This window comes from Schistocerca nitens, chromosome 11 (genome assembly GCF_023898315.1).
Source record: "Schistocerca nitens isolate TAMUIC-IGC-003100 chromosome 11, iqSchNite1.1, whole genome shotgun sequence".
Lineage (NCBI taxonomy): Eukaryota > Metazoa > Arthropoda > Insecta > Orthoptera > Acrididae > Schistocerca > Schistocerca nitens.
The window spans coordinates 143,181,627-143,206,468 of record NC_064624.1 but is presented as its reverse complement, the minus strand read 5'-3'; the positions used below and the strand labels follow the sequence as shown (position 1 = coordinate 143,206,468).

The 24,842-nt window shown below is 41.9% G+C and overlaps 1 protein-coding gene across 1 annotated transcript in view; it reads left to right on the top strand.

Moving 5' to 3' along the window:
- Positions 1-22,838, top strand: part of LOC126213515 (poly [ADP-ribose] polymerase tankyrase-1-like) — a 586,304-nt gene extending 563,466 nt beyond the window's left edge. The window contains exons 2-3 of the mRNA XM_049941346.1: positions 6,921-7,076; positions 22,246-22,838. Of these exons, the coding sequence (XP_049797303.1) occupies positions 6,940-7,076; positions 22,246-22,738 (630 nt within the window). The 5' untranslated portion in view covers positions 6,921-6,939 and the 3' untranslated portion in view covers positions 22,739-22,838. The remainder of the gene's footprint in view (positions 1-6,920; positions 7,077-22,245) is intronic.
- Positions 22,839-24,842: the final 2,004 nt, after the last annotated feature.

The window sequence follows — 24,842 nt, the reverse complement described above, 5'->3', positions numbered from 1 at the left end:
AGGCATCAGCTGTAAGGTCCAACATTCGGTTTTGTTTCTTGCATATTCGGGGCTGTAACGCTTATTTTCAACAATCGATTTCTGCGGACTGTTGTTAGCAAATGAGGCGTCACAACGAATACATCGTCAAATGCAAAATGTGTAAGCACATCTTGGATGCGAAAACAAACAAGTATAACAGATAACCTTAACTAGGACAGTATACAGGGTGATTCAAAAAGAATACCACAACTTTAGGAATTTAAAACTCTGCAACGACAAAAGGCAGGGCTAAGCACTATCTGTCGGCGAATTAAGGGAGCTATAAAGTTTCATTTAGTTGCACATTTGTTCGCTTGAGGCGCTGTTGACTAGGCGTCAGCGTCAGTTGATGCTAAGATGGCGACCGCTCAACAGAAAGCTTTTTGTGTTATTGAGTACGGCAGAAGTGAATCGAAGCCCTGATCTTACCCCCTGCCATTTTTTCTTATGGGGGTATGTTAAGGATATGGTGTTTCGGCCACCTCTCCCAGCCACCATTGATGATTTGAAACGAGAAATAACAGCAGCTATCCAAACTGTTACGCCTGATATGCTACAGAGAGTGTGGAACGAGTTGGAGTATCGGGTTGATATTGCTCGAGTGTCTGGAGGGGGCCATATTGAACATCTCTGAACTTGTTTTTGAGTGAAAAAAAACCTTTTTAAATACTCTTTTGTAATGATGTATAACAGAAGGTTATATTATGTTTCTTTCATTAAATACACATTTTTAAAGTTGTGGTATTCTTTTTGAATCACCCTGTATTGTAGTATGCGTTACTGTACTGCAATTAAAGCTAAAGCGACTGGTTAAAAAAGTCACAGCACTGACTTGGCTGTGGTCATAGGAAACTAGAAGGTTAAATCCCAATGTGTGTTGCTTTTTCAAAGAACAGAAATGAAGTAATAGTGTACTCGTTATTGATGTTTAGTGGTTACGTGTGTTCAGTATTTCCAATGTTTTAAGTAGAGTTCATCACATCTGTGGCATATTTCAAGAGAAACGTAGGAGGAAGTGTAGGCCTTCATGCAGTTTATGTGCAGAATACTCTTTCCATTTTGGTACTGTTGGTTAAATTTTATGACAGCGACTGAAGCGGAGGTGTGTGCTTCCTGGCTGCCCTACTCACAGCACTCACTGCAAATTCTACAACTGCTCAACACGTTACCTCGTTCACTGTCCAAGACCACCTTCAATATTTACATTGTTTCTACTACTTCCTTCACTTATTGAAGTTTCCTGCATTTTGACAGCATTTTATTGCTGCACATACTGCACAAACACAAGAAAAATTCCTCTTCAGACCCTTTCCACAAATAGTGTGTTGTAAATACAGCACGTGTACTGTATCTCTGCTACCTTTTCAGAAGCCGACTCCATGACAGCCTAAAATCTACAGACGTGAAATTTTTATCAAAAACCAAAGCAAAAAAAGCGGTTTGTGCGACTCCTGGGTATAAAACTAAAGTAAACTCTCGGTCCCTTGTACATCGTTATAACCTGTTTGGACTGCATGATGTCTGATGTAGTGTACAATATATTAACACACAAATCAAGAGTTTTGCTGAGTTGAAACATTCGCCAGAACAAGCGAGAAGGCCATCTCGCAAAAAAAAGAGTTACAAGAAAGGATCCTAAAGATTTCCCTTTTCTTTCCATGTCATGTTTATCATTTTTAATGATTACAATTATCGTTTTATAAAATCGCAATTATGGTTTTCCAACAAATACGTACTATCTCTTACAAATTTTTGCCGTGACATAACGTTTATCATCTAATTACCATCACAAGTGGTTTCCATTACCTTCTGCATCCTCATGCCATTGATCAGTGCTGATTCTTCGACGTTTTTGCAGCAGTTTGGCAACCCAGTGGCAAGAAGGCGCCCTGGACCTCTGCCCCCTCCACCACCTCCTTGGACAAGGCCGCTGGCCGAACGAGTGAGACTTTTCATGCTGGAAGCTTTCCGCCGCCATTGATGATGGTTTCTATCCAAGATTTAATTAGTGGTGAGGCTGGAACCAAAGACCAAGGAAGTCGTGGTTATTAGTCAAATACGCTACCCCTAGATCACGGGTTATCTACACACACACAGAGAGAGAGAGAGAGAGAGAGAGAGAGAGAGAGAGAGAGAGAGGGGGGGGGGGGGGCAACGGCAGCTGCTCCAATGGCACCAAAACTAAATAAACAAAGGAACGTATGCTGCAATAACAAAACAAAGAACCCGAAATGCCCCCCCCCCCCGCGCTCCCCTTGTCAAGCCGAGCGAGGTGGTGCAGTGGCTGGACTCGCATGTTGGAGGACGACGGTTCAACAATCCCGCGTCCGGCCATTCTGATTTAGGTTTTCCGTGATGTCCCAGGCAAATGCCGGGATGGCCCTTTTAAAGGGCATGGCCGACTTCCTTCCCCGCCCGCCCCTAACCCGATGAGACCAATGACACCGCTGTTTGGTTTCCGCCCCCCAAAGAACACCCCCCCCCCTCCCGCCTTGTCACGTAAACGAAAGTACGTACGACGTAGTTGCCATGTAGTGAAATTGAAAAACATTTTGTTTTTCAATCACACGAAGTAAAAGGAATATGCACTATCAGCAGTCAGTAAGGCCTAAGATAGATTTGAGCCGTCCAGACATTCGTAGCACTGTCAGCTCTCTATAGCTCTCTTAGCCAAAACCCAATGTTGGCCTTGCTTGATTTCAGTTTTGTTAAAAAGTTCAGTTGTTATTTGCAGTTGAATGTAATGTAAGTGCTACCGTTTATTGTTTTTGTGCTGTTGTGATAGTTTACAATTATGAATAAGAAGAGGCGAACCGATTTTGATTCGTCCGCCAGCGTTATGGGAACTTAAAAATATGTACATACTACTGTCATTGCCTAATTACCTGCCTATAGCAGTTCAATGTTAGCCCTGGAGTCGTCGTGGAACTTTGGAGTTGCAATATTACAGTACTGCACAAGGCAGCGAAATGGTAAATATCATAGAAAATAATATTAAATTAAAATCAGTGGATAAAAATACACTCGGATTCAGCTATGTCGCCCAAAAATCGCGTTCATCAAGAAACATATCGCCTAAATGGCGATGGCTGTACTGCTTTAAAAAAATTTGCTCGGTATTGTCATTAGTAGGCGAAAGGGCAAAATAGTACCCAATCTGATGACTTGCGTGATATCAGTTCCTATATGGATTTTTTTTTTGGGGGGGGGGGTTGTGGAGAGCGGAAGGGGTACAGGATGACAGCGCATTCCGTAGTTCATTCGTTTCCAAAAGCGGGCTGCTTGAATTCGTCTGAGCTGGCAGCACCCTTCATACCTCGCTCACCCTTTCGTACGAAATCTATCTCTGTTCTTGTAACAGCACAGTAACTGAAGCCAGCAATTCCATGCACAGTTAAATCTTAAAAATATGCAGTCACTCATGCAGTGTTGAATGACTAAACATGCAAATGTAAGGGAAAAACAAGCTATGTAAGAATTCAATCGTCTGTTGCGATGCTTTTTATTTTATTATAAAATAGTCTACAACAAATGGTTTTTCTAAATTCTCCACCAAATTCGGGTAGCTCTGCGAGTCGACCCGCTGACCTAGTAGTCCCTGTATTCGGGAGGTGAGTTGATTTGAATCTATCCAGCGTCAGCGCTGAAAATGATTTTCAGTGGATTCCCATTTTCAGTTTAGGCAAATGCCAGGATTGGTTCCTTACTGGAGGCCACAGCGAATTGCGTCCAAAGGCCTTTCTTTCCTGACAAGATCCATATCCCCTAAAGACGCGCCCCTCTGCTTAAATGGAAAGAGCAGCATCAAAGGCATGTCGAGCATCTCTTCAGACTCCCAGCACTAAAAGCATTATGGCAAATAAATGACAATCCAAATGCTCCTCATCTGGGCTCACGCATCTGTCTGCTGGGTTGTTCTTCGATGCAGAGAGTGATTTCTCTTACATTGCAAGAAGTGACAGATGCATTTTAAAATGAAGAAATTTGGGAAAGTGTAAGGCTGAACAATTCGAAATCGTTTGCATGTTCGCCGCCAGAAATTATTCTACCTTCTCTGTCGAACAGAGCTCTCTATTCCTTTTCACTGACAAGGGCAGCTCACCAGCTGGTCAACACTGACTCCCTCTAGATTTATTGTCTCTGCAGGGCTCGGCCAGAACTCACTGTGACATAAATGAGGGCTCCAGAACGCCAAGCGTTCAGCAAACGTTGGGTCTTTTGGCGCGGGTCGGGCGGGGAGTGGGTCATTTATGTCGGCACAGCTGCCAGCCAGCGCCCCAGAGAGAGTTCCGAGGGTCCTGGGGTCGAGTCTCTTGCTCCAGTCTTTTTAGTTTATTTCTCATTTTGTACGTCACAGAGGAAACAAACCGGAGTAATACTCCAGACAACCTATTTATTAATATTTTATTTAAAGCCGTGAAAACGAATGGGAAAGTAAAATTTGAGTTTGCAAATATCAGTGCTAGCTGTCGAATTATTTGGAAACTCTTAAAGCGCTTTAAATAAGGCAGACTTTATTAACATTCTGCATTTTCTCTTCATCTGTAAATCAACATACCGCCCTTGCGACGAACACATCTGTGCGAACAAGAGACCAGATTCTCGATGCCGTCACTGAAGAATGTTTGACTTTGTTGACGAACCCACAACCTCAACTCTCGACGCACCGCTTCACCACTACCAGAGCAAAGTCCTCGATGGGGTTTCTTTAAGTTTCGGGAGCAGATGAAAATGGGATGGATGGGGCCAAGTCGGGAGTGTACGGGGGGTGGCAGACGGCAGTGAAGCCAGGGCGGGTGTCGGACGGTCGGAAATGTCGCGCCGGGGGGGGGGGGGGGGGGCGCTCCGTGTGCGGACGGACTCTACTGCGGTCAGCAACTGAACTGGATTGTAGAGCGTGCACGAGAACTTCGTACGTAAAATGCGATACTTTTAACATTTTACAGTTGATGATTTACACGTGCTTGGTCGATATTAATCTCCTCTGAATTTTTACAATTGCATGCTTGGTTTAAGGATTCCCGGGAAAAACAAACTTGATTTAGATACATAAAAGGTTCTCCCTCAGTGCACAGCTTCGCAGCAAACCACATCCGAGGCACCAATTCGCCAAATATTGGCAAGGATAGCTGGTGATGTAGAATGGAATATATTTCGATGCAGTCTTGTTTGGATATGATTTCCTTTTCTCTCACGATAAGTATGGTTGTGAAGATTTTTGACCAAACTCTGTACCTGATGACAACGGACTATATTTCGGGAAGAATCACTCTAAACACTGCACGATGGCGATTGTTTAGCCTGAAAAATATCGTCGTATATTTGTGGATTTGCTTGTGCCTCCATTTTATGAAAATATTGACATATACAATGTATCGAGCATTATTTTTGTTTATTTGCAGTACACATAGGGAGATGTACAACTTTATTTGGGATCTAATTTGTTTAATCTATAGTTATAAAGTATTCGATTTACTTGAGAAGTGGATCGATGTCCACTGTTGTCATTCGGAAAAGTAAGCGCAGGACCGTTGGTCGGAAACCTTACACACACCGTCAAAGTAGATCTGGATTGTAGAATGACTCACACTACAGAACAGTTGAAACATCAGACCAAAACGATAACTCCCTTGCAAGCCTTCCAGTGTTTCAGATACATATGCAGCTTGTCTTGGTATGACCACAATCCTATTGTCATTGCGCGAGTACAGAAGGAAAGATAACGTCGAACATAAACTCCCCAGACAGCATGACTTTGGCTCTGTGAAGGAAGTCACACGAGCTGGAGTACAAAGTTATAAACTGGTATAATAATACCTGCTAGCAGCCATCTGTCCGAAGTACTTTCGTTTGTGAGTGATGTCTATGTGACACAATCATCTGGAACTAGAAATATGTCCAACACGGCATTAAACGGCTACGTCCCGTGCTAATAGAGAGCTGTTATTACCTTGAGTATACTAATCAAAGCGTTCTGACGTCCAGTCGATGAACTGGGACCTGCTTTACAGTAGTAGTTTCCCTGAGCAGGCATAACACATCGCTGTGTATCATTTTTTGCTGTTATGCATTACACTTGTGGAAAACAAGGAGTAAAATTGTACAGGACGAAAGCAACATCCATTTAACGCTTACTGTGTGTGTGTGTGTGTGTGTGTGTGTGTGTGGGGGGGGGGGGGGGGTCAGTGTAACCACTGCCACTAATGCACATTTTTGTTTTTTCCATTTTTTTAGTCGAAGTGAATTTCTGAAAATGCGGCTTCACCTTTTCATGGAAATAAAGTTACTATTTCCGCTGGATGGACAACTAGCTTAAATGTTCAGTAATTTTTCCCTTTTTTTTTTTAAGTCTGCCTCCGTAGCCTAGCGGTAGCGTTTCCGCCTACCACGCATGGGGCCCGGGTTCAATTCCCGGCAGGGGCCTGGGTGTTATATGTCCATCATCATTGACCCGCAAGTCGCCAAAGCACGTAAACTAAAAAGGATGCGGCGGCCGAAGTCCTACGCGTGGGGCCTCCCGGCCAACAGTGGCATACGATCATTTCCATTTTTCCTGTTTTAAGTCAGTCTTCTTTCTATATATGGAAACTAAAATGTTTCTGTCAAGATGCAGGAACAGTTTTCCTCGTGCACTTACGTGACACATGAGAGTATAGAGCCAACCTTTCACTTTCATTGCTCCCACTTCGACACAACTGATGTGATTTTGTCACCGGCAAGTCGTTTTCACTATCTGGACCGCTACTCCCGTTGTCGGCGTGCGTTCTGCTTTTGTGTGTGTGTGCGTGTGTATGTGGACAGGCCCTCAGCAGTGCTGGCTGCAGTGAGCCGCGCCCAGGACCCCACGAGGACACATCAGCCAGCTCACACTGTGCCTCTCTCTTTCTGTGTGTGTGCAGCCCACCAGCCGCCACACAGATGAAGCCTGCCACCACCACCACTGCCACCACCGCCGCCCCCGCCGCCGACATCTCTGCCAGCGCACCTCGCCAGACACCTGCTGCTGCACGGCCCATGACTCCTCAACCTGATGAGGCCACTGTCTCTCGCATGCGGTGAGTTCTCACCACACACACACACACACACACACACACACACACACACACACACACACACACACACCATTATGTGGTAGATAAGATATAAATACCAAAAAGCCAACTGTAAATGCTCAGTCTAGATTTAATTAGGGTCAGCAAAGTCAACTGGGAATACAATCAGAACATTGATGAATAACAGGCTGGTATCCACAGGATTAGGTTGTAGTATCATGAAGAAAATTGAAATGAGTGAATGGCATTGTTGGCCGGGACGCCCCATTGTGGGGAAGTTCCGCCGCCGAGTGCAAGTCTTACTCCAGTCGATGCTACATTGGGCGACTTGCGTGCCAGTGGTGAGGATGAAACGATCGTGAGGACAACACAACACCCAGTCCACGAGTGGAGAAAATCTCCCATCCAGCTGGGAAACGAACCTGGACCCACTTGCATGGGAGGCAAGCACATTACCACCCAGCTAAGAAGGCGGACTGTAGTATCATGAGAGAGTGGTTAATTAAGAATAGGTTGGTAGAGAAAATAGTGTGTTACTGTCAACACTTCAGTGATTCATTCTCATCAGAATCAGCAAACCAATGTCTGCAATAATTCAGGCATGTACACCAGCATCATACAAAGAAAATCTACTATAAGAGGTAGGGTGGTATGTACTGAATATGTAACACTTTATGTAAAGATGGATAAACATCTAATACTGTGAATGTAGAGGAATGGTCTAGCAGAGGTCAGATAAACACACGTTTATAAGACCATTAGCGGTGGTTAGAATGAGTGAGAGAGGACAAAGAACCTGATGATTTGCCATAAAACTTCTGCTGGTACCAAGAAATATGCTAATAAAGCACCAAACATAAGCAAATGTCTTCAGAGCCCAGCCGGCCGGAGTGGCCGTGCGGTTCTAGGCGCTACAGTCTGGAACCGAGCGACTGCTACAGTCGCAGGTTCGAATCCTGCCTTGGGCATGGTTGTGTGTGATGTCCTTAGGTTAGTTAGGTTTAATTAGTTCTAAGTTCTAGGCGACTGATGACCTCACAAGTTAAGTCGCATAGTGCTCAGAGCCATTTGAACCATTTTTCTTCAGAGCCTCAGCTTGTCAGGTTGTGGATCACCTTGTCATCCCACTGTAGTTTGGTGTAACAGCCACTCTCAGTAACAAAACGTGCATAGTAGAAACTCTGCCTGCTGTACATGATGTTTCTGCCTGTTTGAGCAACAGATTTAGAGTGCCAAGAGCACCCAAAGTTCACAATCGTTTGTGATATGCATTTCGATCTGTCTTGCCGTACAGTTTTTACCTTCTACAGCTATTTCCATTACCACAGCAGTTAATCCCTGTTGCCTTCACATTTAACCTATTACGCTGACCCTTGTACTTGTCACGGTTTTCCATGTATCACTATCCTCACCTACTCTGCAGAGATATTCTAGAGTTCCTGTGTTATGTATTCACCTAACTTCAACATCCTTCTATAGCACCACATTTAGAATGCTCCGATTCCCTTCTTGTTTTTCCCATAGTCCACAATTCATTTTCCTGCAGTACTGAGCTCCAAACATACATTCAGATATGTCTAACACAAATTAAGGCATATCTTTGGTATTAGTAACTTTCTTTTATGAGGAATCTCCTGTTTTTCCATACTACATTACTCCTTATAACAACCACACTTCGTCCCTCAGCATAAATTGGCTTCAGGGTAGCAGTTTGTCCTTAATTCTGATGTAAACTTTGCCACCAATGTTATTTTTGCCACTCCCCAACAGTTTCATCTTTCTTCTGTTCATTAATCCTAATTTGCTCATTCGACTGTTTACTATATTTCTTTCTCACTTTCAGTCAGCATAGCAATATCACCAGTGAATTTTATCATTGAAATCCTCTTCAACCTCAGTTTTAATTACATTTATAGAAGTTTCTTCAATTCCACCAACGATTCTTCAGTGTTCAGTCTGAACATTTGTGGAGACTACCCGCAACCCTGTCTTTCACTATCTTTAATCAGAGTACCAATCCTTGTTGATTATTGTACATATTATATGTTACCTGCTGATCGCTATGTATTACACCTATTTTTTTTTAAAAAAAGGTCTTACATTTTCACAATTTCTCCTTATCAAATATCATTTAAAGATCTACAAATCCAATAAAGATCTCTTGATTTTTCTTACACACCCCTTCTACTATCAAGTCAAAGGTCAGATCGGCCTCCGTGGATCCTCAAACAGATCGTCAGCTTTGTATTCCATTCTTTTGCATGTTGTTGTTATTCTTGTCAGTAGTTTGGATTTATGAGCTGTTTACGTCATTGTGTGAAAGCTATCGCAGTTACTGACCCTTGGTCGCTTCTGTGGTGTCTAGATGGTCTTTTTCTGGCAGTCTGCTGTTAAGACTCCTGTCTCATGAATTACACAGATACGTGAATACTCATTTGATTGCCATCTTCCCCAACGATCATGTAAGTTCTGAAGGAATGGTAACTAACCATTCCGCCTTGTTTGTGTGTAAGTTTTCCTGAGCTTTAAATTCTAATTGTCAGTCCCCCACATTTTCCAATTCTCTTCTTCCGTCAAGTCATGTGATAGTTCCTCCCATGAACTGTTTTCTGCCATCTGCTCTTTCCTGCATGTTTAACGGTGAAATTCCTTTCGAACTCTTGTTGACTGCTGTGCATTTAATTTCACTGAAGATTGTTCCGAATTTTCTATGTGCTGAACATGTCCTTACTACGTTCATTTCTTCTAATTCTTCCTGTAGTCATTCTGCTTGTACTTTCCTCAAATTTCCGATTGATTTCATTCCTTAGTAACCTGCAATGATGTATTTCTTTTCGTCAAACAGTTTAAATATCTCTTGTGTTTGCCAAGGATTCTTCAGATTTCCTCTCCTTGTACCTAGATTTGTCTGTCAAACTTTGATTATTGGCCTTTCCAGAGTCGCCAACCACTGTTCACCTGAACTTCCAGCTAGGCATTCATTATCACATTATCTAGAGCCTCATAGAAGTTAAAATTCCCATTCCATTCCTCAGTACTTCCGTATTCCATTTATTTACACATTGATTTCCTCGTGACAATTCTCTAAAAATTAACTTCATTGATCATCATAACTGAATTGTGATTTTACTATACGTTTGTTCCTGGGTGCACCTTACAATTCAATACCTGACTTTGGAATGTGTGTCTGGTTGTGATGTACTCCAGCTGGAAGCCTCTTTACCAACTATACCTCCGCCTCCATCCCTAAGAGCCGAAAGTGCTGAGACACAGATGCAGCCATACAAATGTCACAGAATACTACAGGGCGTAGTCCTTCAGTGAGTCCGCCATCCAGAAACTGTGCTGGAATGCTGCAGGAGGCGTCCTCCACAGGGAGCACTTATAATGGTAACACTGGCCACGTTAAACAGCAGTTGATGCTAACTTTAATCCTGTGCCAGGAATTTTTTTTGAAAGTTATGGCCTTGAGATAACATAAAGGGAACAGAACAATCAGATGGGGATTTGTTTCCCTAAACACTTCAACAGAGTATAAACAACAGTAAACTGGTGGGTCAGGAAAAGACATTCTGCCAGCACAAAAGCAAGTTGTAATATTAGGTATTAATATCGGTCATCAGCCTAATTAGGCATTCTTGTATCAAACAATATAATAAATCAGAACACAGTGCTACGGCTAACCTAAACTTCCTTGACACACACACACTAAATTCTTTTATATGAACACACTACAACACAGTAACCTAACTTTGCAGATAAAAGTAGTACTGACTTGGAAGACAGACAAACAAATGGCCAATGAGATAGCAACAGTCTTCAACACACATGATGCTAATAGCAATACTAAACATGTCAGAGCATGAAATGATTCTGATTTAAATCAGTTGGTCTATTAATGATTGTACTCTATAAAATAATTACTTAGTACAGGGTCTCTATGCCTGTGCATTAACCAAACTGCTTTAGGATAGCTAAAACAGGAAATCTTTCTTAAGCTCAGTATGAAGCAATTAATCAGAATGCAAATCTAACTACACTGAAGGAGTCTTTGCTTTTCTTTATTAAATACCCTAGCACACGATGGTCGTTACACTTTCATGGTTTGAAGAACCACGCTCATTAACAGAACTACCCAAGTGTGTGTGGGAAATGGTAGGTATTGTCATCAACAATTATTAACTGAAGCACAACAAACTGTAACTCTTTAAATAACAAATGTGCTTTGATAAGCAGTCTTTTAATCTACTCAAAGTATATTTGGCTGTGCAGATGCCAACACAACATTAAATTCAAGTTCAAACAGTTTCTCGTGAAATGAAGAGTGGTAAAACTTTGTAATTCTGATCAAACTGCATAAGTGCAACAATTAATCTTTTTCACCTCAAATCAATATTTTTCTTTTAAATAGTAACTGTACTACTGTGGGCAGTTTTTCAAGTAAAGCAAATTATTTAAGAAAATAACTGCAGATCAATTTAAAAATGCACTGGAAGTGGAATATTTCTGAAACTATAAAACTGAACTTTAAACACTATAGCTCCACACGTTAGCAATCACAATTATTTTTACAACTGCTGAATAAGTCTTTCCTTAATAACTTAGGCTACTCGGAATTAAAATCATTAGGATGGGATTCCTGTGCAGATTTGAGACTTGGGATAATCACGGGTGTAAGACAGATTTAAGCAACACCATGATTATTATTAAAATCAATAAAAGTTCACAAATACCTGGGTCATTTACAGAGTGCAAAATACAAACATTTTGGTGGAAGGCTGGTGGCACTGGTGGCGTGATTTACAGTGGCTGTTAACATGACGGCGATGCAGTCATGGCAGTACTGTTGGCCTCGCCCTGCTGCAGACCTCATTGGAATAGGAATTTTATTTTTAAAGAGCCAAAAACAATGCCATGATAACAGTGTCACCAAATGCATCACCCAAGGCCCATAAATACTGCTCTTAGGCTCCTCTGCTTCAAAACTCCAAGAACACGAGCCACAATGTTCCGCTACTGCTAGCGAGGTGTTAACCTCAGTACTGCTCAGTCCAGACTCCTTACCCGTCACAAAGGACGAGTTGCCACTTGGGTGCCAACCACACCTTTTTCAGTCCGCCAGGCTACTTCTATAGCTGCAGGGCTTCCCCCGTATCTCTGACATTGAACACTACATTCCCTAACTGTGGACCAAGTCATTTATAGTACATTATGTAACAATCATTCCAGTAGTTATTTAAATCCACAAGCACGATTTAAACAATGTTGCTCAGAAGGTTCACATAACTGAAATATGTATACATAGTCAGACTTTCCATGATTGATACAACAGTCTACATAAACAGCATTACAAATTGACATAGAAATATCGATAGAAAGTAGGTCAAAAATGGATGTTACATATGCCCCATGGTTCACTGAATTTTGCTGTTGGGTTAACATCAATAACACCTTAATGATGTCGAACAGTCAGAGAAATAATCAATTCTACCAGAGTTGGGTATGAAAAGAATACGTCACAAAACACGTTAAAACACTATACACTCTATACACATCTTTATCAAAACGAGACATAAGCATCATTATTCAATTATGTACACCTGTCATATAAGAACCTCATTTTGTGAAACACTAAGATGGGTAGAAAGCAAATTTTTTCTGTATTGCCAATATTATTAAGAGTAGCGTGTTGTAAGCCTTCAAAAAACGTAGGTACACTTATACAAGTATACCACTACAAATATCACAAGAAATTTGACATTGTAAGTGCAACACATCCTATAGCATAATTTTGAAGCTATAAAGCCAAAATCTGTCAATGCTGCTTCTAATAATAGTAGTCCATTCTTTGATATTTACATAAACAAACAAAAATATTTAAACTGAACCTAGTATTCTTTCTGACTGCCCTTATTTGAAACACAGTCCCTCTTCGAAAACCATAGCAAACACATACAATACTAACAGAGGTGATAATCGAATAATTTTCCTACCTGCAATAGCATCTCACAGTCTGACAACATTTGACACATCACGTATCTCATCAATCGATTGACTGCCCATTTTTGGTTTTGGAAGTCTTCCAGACACGTTTTCTTGCGCCACTTTGGTAAGTGTTTTATGCCGCCCACTCTGTATTTTAGGCAATCCACATTTCTTTTCAATTCGGCAACATTTGCCTTTAGCCATTTCAACATAGGGTTTCAGATTTTACAACAGCTTTTAGAATGTGTAACTTACAAGAAAGTATCAGCAATTTTAGATAGGTACCAACATTTTTATAAAGACATAAATTGCAGTTAAGTACAGTACAATATCTTCATTAGAAAGATGTACGAGGGTCAGCCACAAATTAAGTTCCGTTTCTATTTCTATCCGTGGCAGCGCTACGATCGCAGTTCCGAGCATGCGCGGCAGTTACTCTGACTCAAGGAGAAGACATGTACGCCATTTTCAGATCGCTGCTGCCGACGTGTGCTTTGTAGTGCTTCCTTATATTGTCAGCCGTAATTGAAAACGGGGCCGTATGTGAAAACAGATCTATGATTCGTTTTCTAAATGTAAAGAAAGTTAAACCAAAGGAAATTCATCGGTAAATCTGCAAGGTTTACGGACAAAATGCTAGGAGTGATTCAGTGGTTAGAAGATGGGTGACACTGTTCAGTAAGGATGTGATAAAGTGCACGATGAAGAACGAAGTGGACGCCCACCTGTGGTTATTGATGAACTGGTTCACACAATTGAATAGAAGATTAAACACAACCGTAAGTTTCCACTTAGTGCCCTTGCTATGGAAGTTCCGCAAATCTCGCAATCACTAGTTCATGATATAGTTACTGAAAAACAGAAATTTCGAAAACTTTCTTCACGTTGGGTACCAAAAATTCTTACTGAACAAAAAAAAAAAAGACAATGGATGAGCAGTGCGCTTCAGGCCTTGATACGCTACAATGAAGAAGGCGATGGTTTTCGACGATTTTCTTTCTCGGATAGTCACCGGGGATGAAACTTGGGTATCGTATGACGCCCCTACGACAAAACGGCAATCAATAGAATGGAGGCACACTTCATCCCCAGTGAAGGTTAAGCCTAAGCAAATTTTGACACCTTGAAATGTCATGTGCACAGTTTAATGGGACAGAAAAGCCATTTTTGTGATTGATTTCTTACCACAAGGCTAAACAATCAATGCACATGGTTACTGCGAGACCGTTAAGAAATTGCGCCGCACAATACAGAACAAGCACCGAGGATTACTGTGAAAAGGTGTTGTTTTTTTCCATGCTAATGCCTCGCCTCTCACGGCGAATGTGACCAAACAACTCTTACGGGAATTTCACCGGGACACGTTTGATCATCCTCTGTACAGCGCAGACCTCGCTCCTAGCGACTTTCATCTCTTCTACACCCAAAATCTGTCCTTGGTGGTCAACACTTCAACTATGATGACGAGCTAAAGAACACGATACCACATGGATGAGAATACACAGGCGGCAACCGTCTTTGAAGAAGGCATACAAAAACTTGTGCCACTCTATGACAAGTGCCTACAAAATTTCAGAAGCTGTATAGGAAAGTAGTTCAACAGTTGTAGATTTTTGTACAGTAAATATTTTTTCTCTATTTGTACACATCTGTTTTATATAACCAAACAGAACTTACTTTGTGGACATACCTCGTATTTCCTATACAGCATAATACACATTTTAATTTCTGCATGATTTCTGAATATACTTCATTTACTCATTCCTAGGGACATACGGTTTGAGATCCACTATATTATGGACACCAAGGGGCTTCTTGGACTTTGGATAGATTAAATTGAAGGCATTGTTGTAAGGTATATCTTGTATTATGAATGGCGTGTTATATATATTTTTAATTTCATGCTTAAGTTCACTTGATTTTTCATGGGTCTTCAGAAGAACATAGCCTCCAATTTTGAAGGTGGCAAACTTCAGGTTCCTACTGTGCCTATTAGATCTCGTTTCTGCTTTGTTTCTTCTTTTATCAATTATTTCTTCTGCACTAATCCCAAATCTGTACATGGTGGGAACTAGTTTCTTTCTCAATTAAACATTTGTTCTTATTATTGAGCATGATTTCCTCAGGTGTGAACCCAGTAGATTCACGAGGCAAGATATTCATTACACACTCAAATTCAGATACAAGTCTGCCCCGTTGTCGATGGAATATGTCCTACATAACCTTCCTATTTCCCTCACATACCGTTCAACAGTGTTGCTTGCTGGATGTTAGGCTGAAATATATTTAATTTCTACACCATTTTGCTCCATGCCATCTTTCAAGATTTTGTAATTGAATTGGGTGCCATTATCGGACAGTACTGCTTTGGGTTTTCCAAATACTCAATCAATCCTATAGAACACTGACTTTGCTCTCACCTACAGTTTTGTAAATGTAGAAAATACTTCCAAAATCACTAAATTATATTTGCAATTACGAGAAGTTTTGGGGAAGGGGCGCCATACAGACCCACGGATGGTAAATCCATGGTCTCTTCAGGTAACATATTCTGCATTGGGCCTTGGTTAATTCTGTTGGTTACCTTAGCTCTCTTGCAGATGTCAGAAGACTTAATATGTTCAGTGACCTTTCTACGCGCACTATTGGCAATCACTATAACACTAGCCAGTTTATCTAGACACCCCTTTGTCTCAATGCTAGGTGAAAATAATCTGACATTGGTATCAAATTTTATAGGCCAACACACTCTCCATTCTTCAGTAACGAAGTCTTTCCTCCTACACAAGATACTTTTAAAAACTTCTCAATCTGGGGATATTATATATTATCAAAATTTACTTTCAATTTCAAGTTGGATCCTCATTTTCTTGGTATATCATTTTTTTGTAAATCGTTAAATTTTCTTTTTGCCTGAAACTTCCTTCATGTGATTAATGTGGAAAGATTCATCTTCATTGGATTCCTTGAGTACCTCATAAATACCATTGGGACAATGCATTGCCACATAAGTTTCTGTTCCCTTTACATAGCAGACTTTGCAATTAAATTTATACAGGTATAAAACCCATCGAGTTAGCATGCCATTTAGAAGGCAAGATTCTTCAAAACTTGTGGTCAGTGTGCATGATGATCTTATAACCCCACAAATAATTTCTAAATTTCTTTAGGCCCCGTACTATGACCAACTCCTCCTTCTGTGTATGGTATAGTTCCTTTCGTATTCCGTCAACATCCCACTGGCAAAAGCTATAGCTCTGTTCTGAATTTCCTGAACCATTTACCGCTTGGAAAATCTCAATACCAATCCCATAGGTGCTACTGTCGGTATTCACATGGAAAGTCTCTGACAGTATTGGCTGATGTAAAACATTTATTATGTAAAAGTTCATTCTTCAGAGATTCGAAATCCAGCTGACACTCATCTGTCCAAACAAACGCACTATTCCTTTTTAAGAGATTGTTCAAGTATGGGTTATTGAAGCCTTGCCCCTTAACAAATTTTTTCTAAAATCCACACAAACCTGGAAAGGCTTTCAACTGTTTGCTTTTTTTTTTTGCGAAAATAACGCAACTACTCGGTGACAGGTATGGGTGAGGCGTGGCCAGACCTCGGAATCGTCAAAAAATTAAATGAAAGAAAAGGGGTTAAGGGCGTGAATTTCTAGTCTGCATGTAGTGGGTTCGAATACCGCAACTTGCATGAATTTTAATTCGTGATAATAGTTGTTAGTTAAAAAAAGTTGAAATGATTCTTGCTACGTATGCTGAAGGTCTGGGTTCGTTTCTCACATCCGGCAATCACTTTTAACAAGCATAAGTAGTGTCTCTCCCACCTCTGGTAGCCTGGAGGAGAGTCGGTACAGGCTGGGCCCTGACAGAGGAGGAAGTCATGCCAGGTCGAAACTCTGTCACCAGTTACCTTTCTTAAGCGATATATTTTTAAATCAATGAGCCAATCACCGTGTAGGGCCACAGGGCGCTTACTGTATTGGAGCCTGAGATGTGTAAAACATTGGCGCTGGACTGGGATTCGAACTCAGCTCTCCCTTTTCGCGACGTGCGATGCCTTTCAGATGATACATTTCCTCCGCCTCATTGTTTCCACTTGTCTGAAAAGTCATAAAGACCTTCACAAAAGACACATGTCTGGGTTGGAATCCTGGTATGTCATTTTGAGTTGTACCATGCGCACACCAAACTACATGTGGCAAGTTATTATGATTTTTAACGCCTGTCTGGGTTCTAGTTTTTACTCCCAAGTCAGACAGGCAGCTTTTCGTTCTATTATGTCAGTTTCAAACATGCCACTCCTAGCAACTGGTGAAAGAGAATAGTACAGTCAATGTGTCTTTGTATGTAGTCAACAACGATGTGTCTAGGGTTCGATTCCTAGTCAGCAGAAAACATTCATCATGGTATTTACAATTCATACATGTGCACATTTCGCTGCTCATGAAGTAAACCAATATATAACGTCTACGAGTGACTATAACCCGTTATTCATAAGAATAAACCTGATGTAAACATTGCACTATGTATTCTTCGGCATTTTCTGGAACCTCATTGGATTTCTTTTCACGTGGAACTGCAGCCAAGCTGTCTGAAGTACTGTCAGGTACGGTAATAAGGGAATGTTCTGTGTGGTGCGTTACGCGCACATGGACTGAGCGATAATACGGGACAACAGCTGTACCGGTGCCTTTATCTTTGACAGCACTGGCCAGTCAGCTGGTGCAGCTAGCGTGGTGTGGCGTGCCCAGCTGCAGTTCACACGTAAAAAGAGACGAGCAGAGGAGCAATACAGCTTCGAATGTCATTTAGTATTTAAGCAGAATGAAATAATACACTGCAAATCTTCCTCAATACGCTCCCTAGACGACTAGACGCAAACCGCAACACGTTATCGTTTTTAGCTAATGTTTTATAGTAATTATAAACAGGAATGATGCAAAAATGAAACGATCATATGGCATTGTTGGCCGGGAGGCCCCATGCGGGACAGTTCCGCCGCCGTATCACAAGTTATTTTTAGTTGACGCCACTCCGGCGACTTGCTTTCGTCAATGGTGATGGACGCACAACACGCAGTTATCTCGAGACAGAGAAAATCCCTGACCCGGCCGGGAATCGAACCCGGGACCCCGTGCGCGGGGAGCGAGAACGCTGCCTCAAGACCACAAGCGGCGGACAGCAAGAATGATGAAAATTCCTGGCTGAACCACATGGTATTTTTTCTGTATAACCTGTGTGTAACGTAAGAGAAGAGTGAAGTATTTCACTGTACAGGTAAATATTGAAGCCACTGAAGTATTACTTATAGTCAGTCGTCTGGTAATCTCTTAGCTCCTTCCTTACCCGAATCCGAGAAAAACAGTTCACCTGCTGCTAGAATCCACGAAGCCAACCAGGCACAGCATTTTCTCTTCTTCTTTTATGATGAACCCTTTCTACAAGGCGCCAGCGTACGACAGTGACGTGAAATAGCTGCGTGCTTTAGTTCCGGTACGTCTGACAGCTTAACAGTCTTGTTACTTCTCGGGCCAAATCCCGCTGCTTGGCTCCAGCTCAGTTCTGTTGGGTTCATATTACGTGTTTGTACGATACTTATCTACCTCTGTGGCATAGAACGATGGACATAGTCCAAATAAAGAGGATTTGGTTTCTCATTTTTGCATTAAAAATTAAACTGTTATATTTTTTAATTTAAACAACTTTTATGAACAGTATTTCATAAAACATAGATAATTAAGAGTTTGTATTTGAAATGGAAACAGGAATTTCTCGTCCAATATGTAATTAGAAACAAGAAGACATGCATTATTCTTAAAAAATGATGAGTAGTTCTATAATTGCGAGATGTAGGTATTTCAAATTGAACGAGAAAGAAAAATGATACTGGGGAGATTCAAACAAACGCACGAATAACCGCGTGTGGTTTGCATTTCGTTATGCTACCGACTAACCGACACTTTTTTTTGTGTTACTGTTGGGTAGAATGTGAAGCGAATTATGTTAGATTTTCTATCTGGCTCGTAACTTTAGACGAGGGCCGAAATGTAGTTTAAAAAAAAAAAAGTCGATACACTCGGACGCGAACACGCGACTGTAAGTTTAGAGTGTATGACGATTACCTCTTTTTTTACAATTACCACTTTTTTCTTTTTTTCTTTTTTCTTTCCGACCGGGGCTCGAACGCGGGATGTCATCTGGCTAAAAATGGCTCTGAGCACTATGGGACTTAACATCTATGGTCATCAGTCCCCTAGAACTTAGAACTACTTAAACCTAGCTCACCTAAGGACATCACACAACACCCAGTCATCACGAGGCAGAGAAAATCCCTGACCCCGCCGTGAATCGAACCCGGGAACCCGGGCGCGGGATGTTATACTTAGATGGCAGACACTTTTTTTTGTTTTATATTGTTCGCTCACGCCACAGTACAATACCGCGACCAATTTTAATTTTTCTTTTTTTTCCAGACACAGGAAAAACCCGAAATTATACACTCAAATGGCAGTGTATTCCTTCAAAAAACGAAAATAGTCACTCTTTTTTTTTTCAAAGTACTTACTGAAGGCAATCAATTAAAATAAGAGAATTCACTTCACTTTGACAGTCGGGATACCATTATAACACTGCAAGCCGTATGACTCCAAACGGAAGCAACGCTGTTTTAAGAAATGAATCGTCCACTTCAGGAAATAAATTCTAACCGGAGTGCACTCGAGTGCCACATTTTCAAGGAGGATTTGACTAACGGAACCATCGCGATGTGTAAACAACACTTTAGAAACAACCCGGGAGAGAAGTCTTTCTGCTTGAACGGGATCATAAAACTTGACAAAGCATGCATACAAATCAGAATCAAACTAAGCAGTATCTACCTGATCAGGTGTACCACGGATAACATCAGCCAACCAATCGTGAATTTCTAAGGAGCCAGGTTGAACACGACGCGTCAAAACTGAAACGAACAGTGGCTCGACGACGAACAAATTTTGGAGACTCGACGGACACCATGGCGCGGGCAGAAAACACCGCCGCCAAGAGCAAAACGACGACAAACTCCGCTACGCCAACTACGATGTGACTCCGGCCGATACACCAACAAGACTGAGGTGAGCGGCTCCGACACGAGCGGCGCTGCGGCACAGGCGGCAGTTACTTGTAAACAACTGCATTATGTACAACTCTGGAAAAACCTCAAAGCCGATTATCTCTGTAAATTTATGAAAAAACATTAGGAACAGCCTATTTCTCAGCACTTTTTAACCACGGAACAGAGAGCAGCCTCAGCCAGTTTCATACCGCGCATTAACAGCACGACAATCAGAGCAAAACGCTGCAGAGGCTGTGACTGTACACGATTTTTGAAGTAAAAACTATGTGGCTAAAGCGTGACTAACAAAAACTTTGATGGCTCTTAATGCATTTGAATATTTTAAAGTTTCATTTGACGTAACTTGGTAATAAGATATCTAATACATAAGTAGGTCCTACTTCCAAAAGTGTTAATAACACCAGCGTACATGTGCTACGGCTTCTGACCAGTCATTCGTTTACACCAGGTTTATTCTTATAATGAACGGGTTATAGATGTCAACGTCGATAGGTGCTGGGTTTGGAATCCCCGTAAGACAAGACTTTAGTCTCCTCATTTCAGTTTGTCATCTCGCTGTTGCTGAAAAATGATTTCTAACGTTTGACTGTGCTTAGTTAACCATCCGATTAAGTGTTGGGTCGGAATATCCGGTAAACACAAATCTGTGTCAGGTCATTTCAAGTTTGAACGTGCACACTCTTTGTTACTTGTGACTGAAACCATACTAAAAATTTGTCGTCTTTACTTGCTCGATTGAATTCCCAGACAGTAGCGCAGTAAAAAAAAAGTTCGTCGTGTAATTTGAAGGTGGAAGTTGCTTTGAAGGTTCATTTTTGCAATAAATTTGAATTTGCAAGCGTAATGGCTGTGTAATCCCCAGCAACATGTCTCTGGTATTTGCATTACCGAAGTGTCAGTTTGCATCTAAACTGATGGTCGCACAGAGCAGTTGTCTCTTGTGGCCCCATGCAGTGAACATTCTGTATAGGCAAAGACTGTACCGAAAACAGAGCAGAGGAACAATGTCATGTGGACTGATCACAAATCAGACGAATCACAATTCAGATCGTTCCACAAAGTTTAGGGTATGAAGCCACATAAATTCAGCCTCTTCTAATATTTCGGCTGAATACCGTCCAGCCATCTTCAGAGTGAGCCGAGGTGAGTGACGCTGCAGCGCTTGGTCCGTCCTTTTAAACCCGAGGACCGAACGACTGCATAAAAGGACGGAGCAAGTGCGGGAGCGTCAGTCACCTCGGCTCACTCTGGAGATGGCTGGACGGTGTTCAGCCGAAATATTAGGAGAAGAGGCTGAATTTATACTGCTGGATGCCAGAAACTTCATGGCACAGTCTTTATACCGCGAAAACACGAAGATGGACAACAAATCGGATTGTACAGATGCTTTTGTGCATGGTAGTACACGTTAAATACATGTGCACATGCCATCAGCCACACAAAATGTGATGTGTGCACACACACTCACAGTTTTTTTTATGGCGGTGGAGTGGCCAATATGCTGTATGTTACGTCTGAAATGTTTCGAAGGCATGGTTGTCAGAAAGTTTCAGTATTTGGTGAGGCTGTGTCAAGAAAACTGCCAGTAACTGGAGTGAAATTTTTGTGGCTGCATATCAGGAAAGTGTGTCTTTGAAAACCAAGGTGTGGGATTCTTCTTGTGCGTGACCTGTGGCAGTGAAGCTGCAGACAGAGTAGTAGCATTAGCTGCAACAAGCCTGTTCTGTAGTGGAGGTGAGCGACTGGTTAGCTGTAGCGTCCTGATAGCAATGGAGCTGAATTCGAGGGATGAGGTGACAAAATGTGACAACGTAATTCTTTCAGAGGTTGTGTAATGCTATTTGTAATGGACGATGAGTGAAGAATTTTTTATGAGGGCTGATAGAACAGATCAGCTGTAGCTTAATACATACACAGAATTACACACTGTTATATACTGTAGGCTTGTTTCAGGACACATTTGTATTCACAACAGTTGTTTCTTCATGCGGCAGTTTGCCTCGTTATGTGGGTGTGTTGTGTATTTGTAGCAGAGACTGGCAGTTTGTGTGTTTTGTGCAGGAGGCTCTCTGCAAAGACGAGAAACATGAGGCTGGTCCATGCAGCTGCGAAGAGGGCAGTGGGGCAGCTGAGGGCGCTGCTCGCCGCGGGGGCAGACGTGGGGGCGAGGGCCGGGCTGGAGGGGCGGACCGCCCTGCACTGGGCAGCGTGCAGAGGAGACGTCGAGGCGGCGAGGCTGCTGCTGGAGGCGGGGGCGGCGGTGGACGCCAGGGAGATCAAGGGCAAGCAGAAGACTCCTCTGCACCTGGCTGCAGAGGAGGGAGACGCTGCTGTCACGCGGCTGCTGCTGCGGGCGACCGCCGACCCCAACGCCAGAGATTGCAGAGGGTGGAGGCCTCTGCATCTTGCAGCAACCTATGGCCATGCAGAAGTGGCAGCTGCGTTGCTCGACGCGGGGGCCGACAGGGGGGCCACAACTGGTGATGGTAGGGGGACAGCGCTGGACATCGCCAGGGAGTCGGGCTACAGGCGGGTGGTGGAGATGCTGTCATGAGGCAGCCAGTACAACGAACTCTGTGCGAGAAAAGAGAACTGAAACAATTTGCAGAAGAGGAGTATTCACAATTTTTTAAATAAAGAAGCAAATAACTCAATCCTATTGTGACTCACTAATTTCAGCCCTCCTCAAGTAGCATACAGCACAAAAATACTCTAAGCAACGCTGTAGCAAAACTGAGACAACGCCAGATAACAGCAAAATAATTCAGATAACAACAGACAATCTATCTCTCAAGAAAAATGTCGTGAGTACTCTTCCAGATTAAACTTGGCAAAAGTCAACAGGTCATTGTGAACAAACACAACTGTTCTATAATATCTGATTGCTGAAAAGTATTTCACAGCAGTCTATAAGGTGCTGTATCAGACTACTTTAATTTGCAACATACACTGTTATGAGTTATGTCAACCGAATTTTCGCTTCTGATATCACACTTACTTTACTTCAGCATATTCCGCATACATTGTGTACTACCATACTCCCCGTGTCTAATTACAATGAGATATTAGTAGCAACATTCATCCCCCATAACGCGCCTGTCATCAGGAAATATACAGTCGGTCCACATTTAACTAAACACATTTAGAGCACAACCTCACCCCTCACAGTACCCCCACAGCTGTTTGTATAAATTCGATACTTCACCAAACTGTACTTTCTCTCTAGTTTGTTTAGGAGTCACCTCTTTTATAATCCTAATATAATGCAACCACCAGACAAACTGTGACCCTGTTGCAGAACAGTCCTTAAGGCCGTCATCGTGTTTTTGCAGGAGATCGTTAAAATTGCACTTACGAAGAGCATTGAAAAGGCGCAGAAGAAGTCGCTCAGACCCAACATTGCCTTCATGAATCTTTTCAACAGCAAAATTTCTTATCTGAGACCCTCCCTACTAACGTCTACACTCTAGGAAGATTCGTCGTTTTCCTTACGTAGTTGCACAGGAAACATGTTTGTGCTGTGTGTGGCTGCTCACACTACACTCTAGTTTCTTACAGCTGTGTATTAAAATGGGAAACATTTAGTTAAAACTGTTCTTCCAGCTCTGGTTTAAATCGGCATCTGGTGCTTCATCAACAAATCGTTTTCTTCTGCCTTGCCGTTTGTCTCCGTCATCAATCATTACATTCAGTTCAGGTGATATTCCAATATTTTCTGCTACTTCACAACTTCCTGCGTAGATAGTATCCCAACATTTCTCAGTTGATTTAATTCTTCTCCGAGACACGTATTAATACTATTTACATGTGTTGTAGTTTCTCTGGTTTGAAGTACAACTATACGTATGTTTATTCCAGATAATAATTTCAAATACTTCTGAATGCTCCTTAGTTCAATATGTTGCTCCCGCAGTCCAAGTTATTAGCAAGTTCAACCAGCCTTTGTAATCCTGGTAAATTCTCAGCAAATGGATGCATGGTGCCAACCTGCATAGACCATCTCGTTGCCGATATTTTCTTTTAAAGCTTTCCATAGCTGCCACATCCATTTTGAATGAGTTTCTTAGAAACAGCAGCTGTCCTGAAAACAGAGGAGAAACAACTTCGGGAAGTATCGCTGTCATCTCGAATGCTTCTTTTTCCCAGATATTCCCCATATGTGGCAGATATAAACTGACGTCTGATTTCTTTGTGTGCAACTATGACTTCCATCTCCGCCATGATATTAAACGCTCTTCATGGAACTAAAACAGCGCAATCTTATGCCCCTGCCGAAAATACGGAATGCACCTGACGCCCTTTATCTGGTGTTGTGTGCTATTTCCTCACATAGGAACGGTACAGCATGCTTCAGCAGAGTGGAAACAGCCCATAACTCCACCTCCTTTCCTCGAATCGTCAAACACGCCAGTATTCACTACTGGTAACTGCTCAATAACGGGACATCCAATATTCTGAAATGTCTTCATGTTTATTTAAACTCATATTTGTGAAAGTATGGTTGGTATCTGAGCAATTATTAAAATTTATTTTGCTATAGAGATACGTAAATCTCCGTGCAGGGCAACAGCAATGCGTTAAGATTACATTTTGAGCGGAAGTACGTGAAGCACATGCTACACGAAGCAGAATCCAGGCTAGCCAGTAAGTCAATTCGC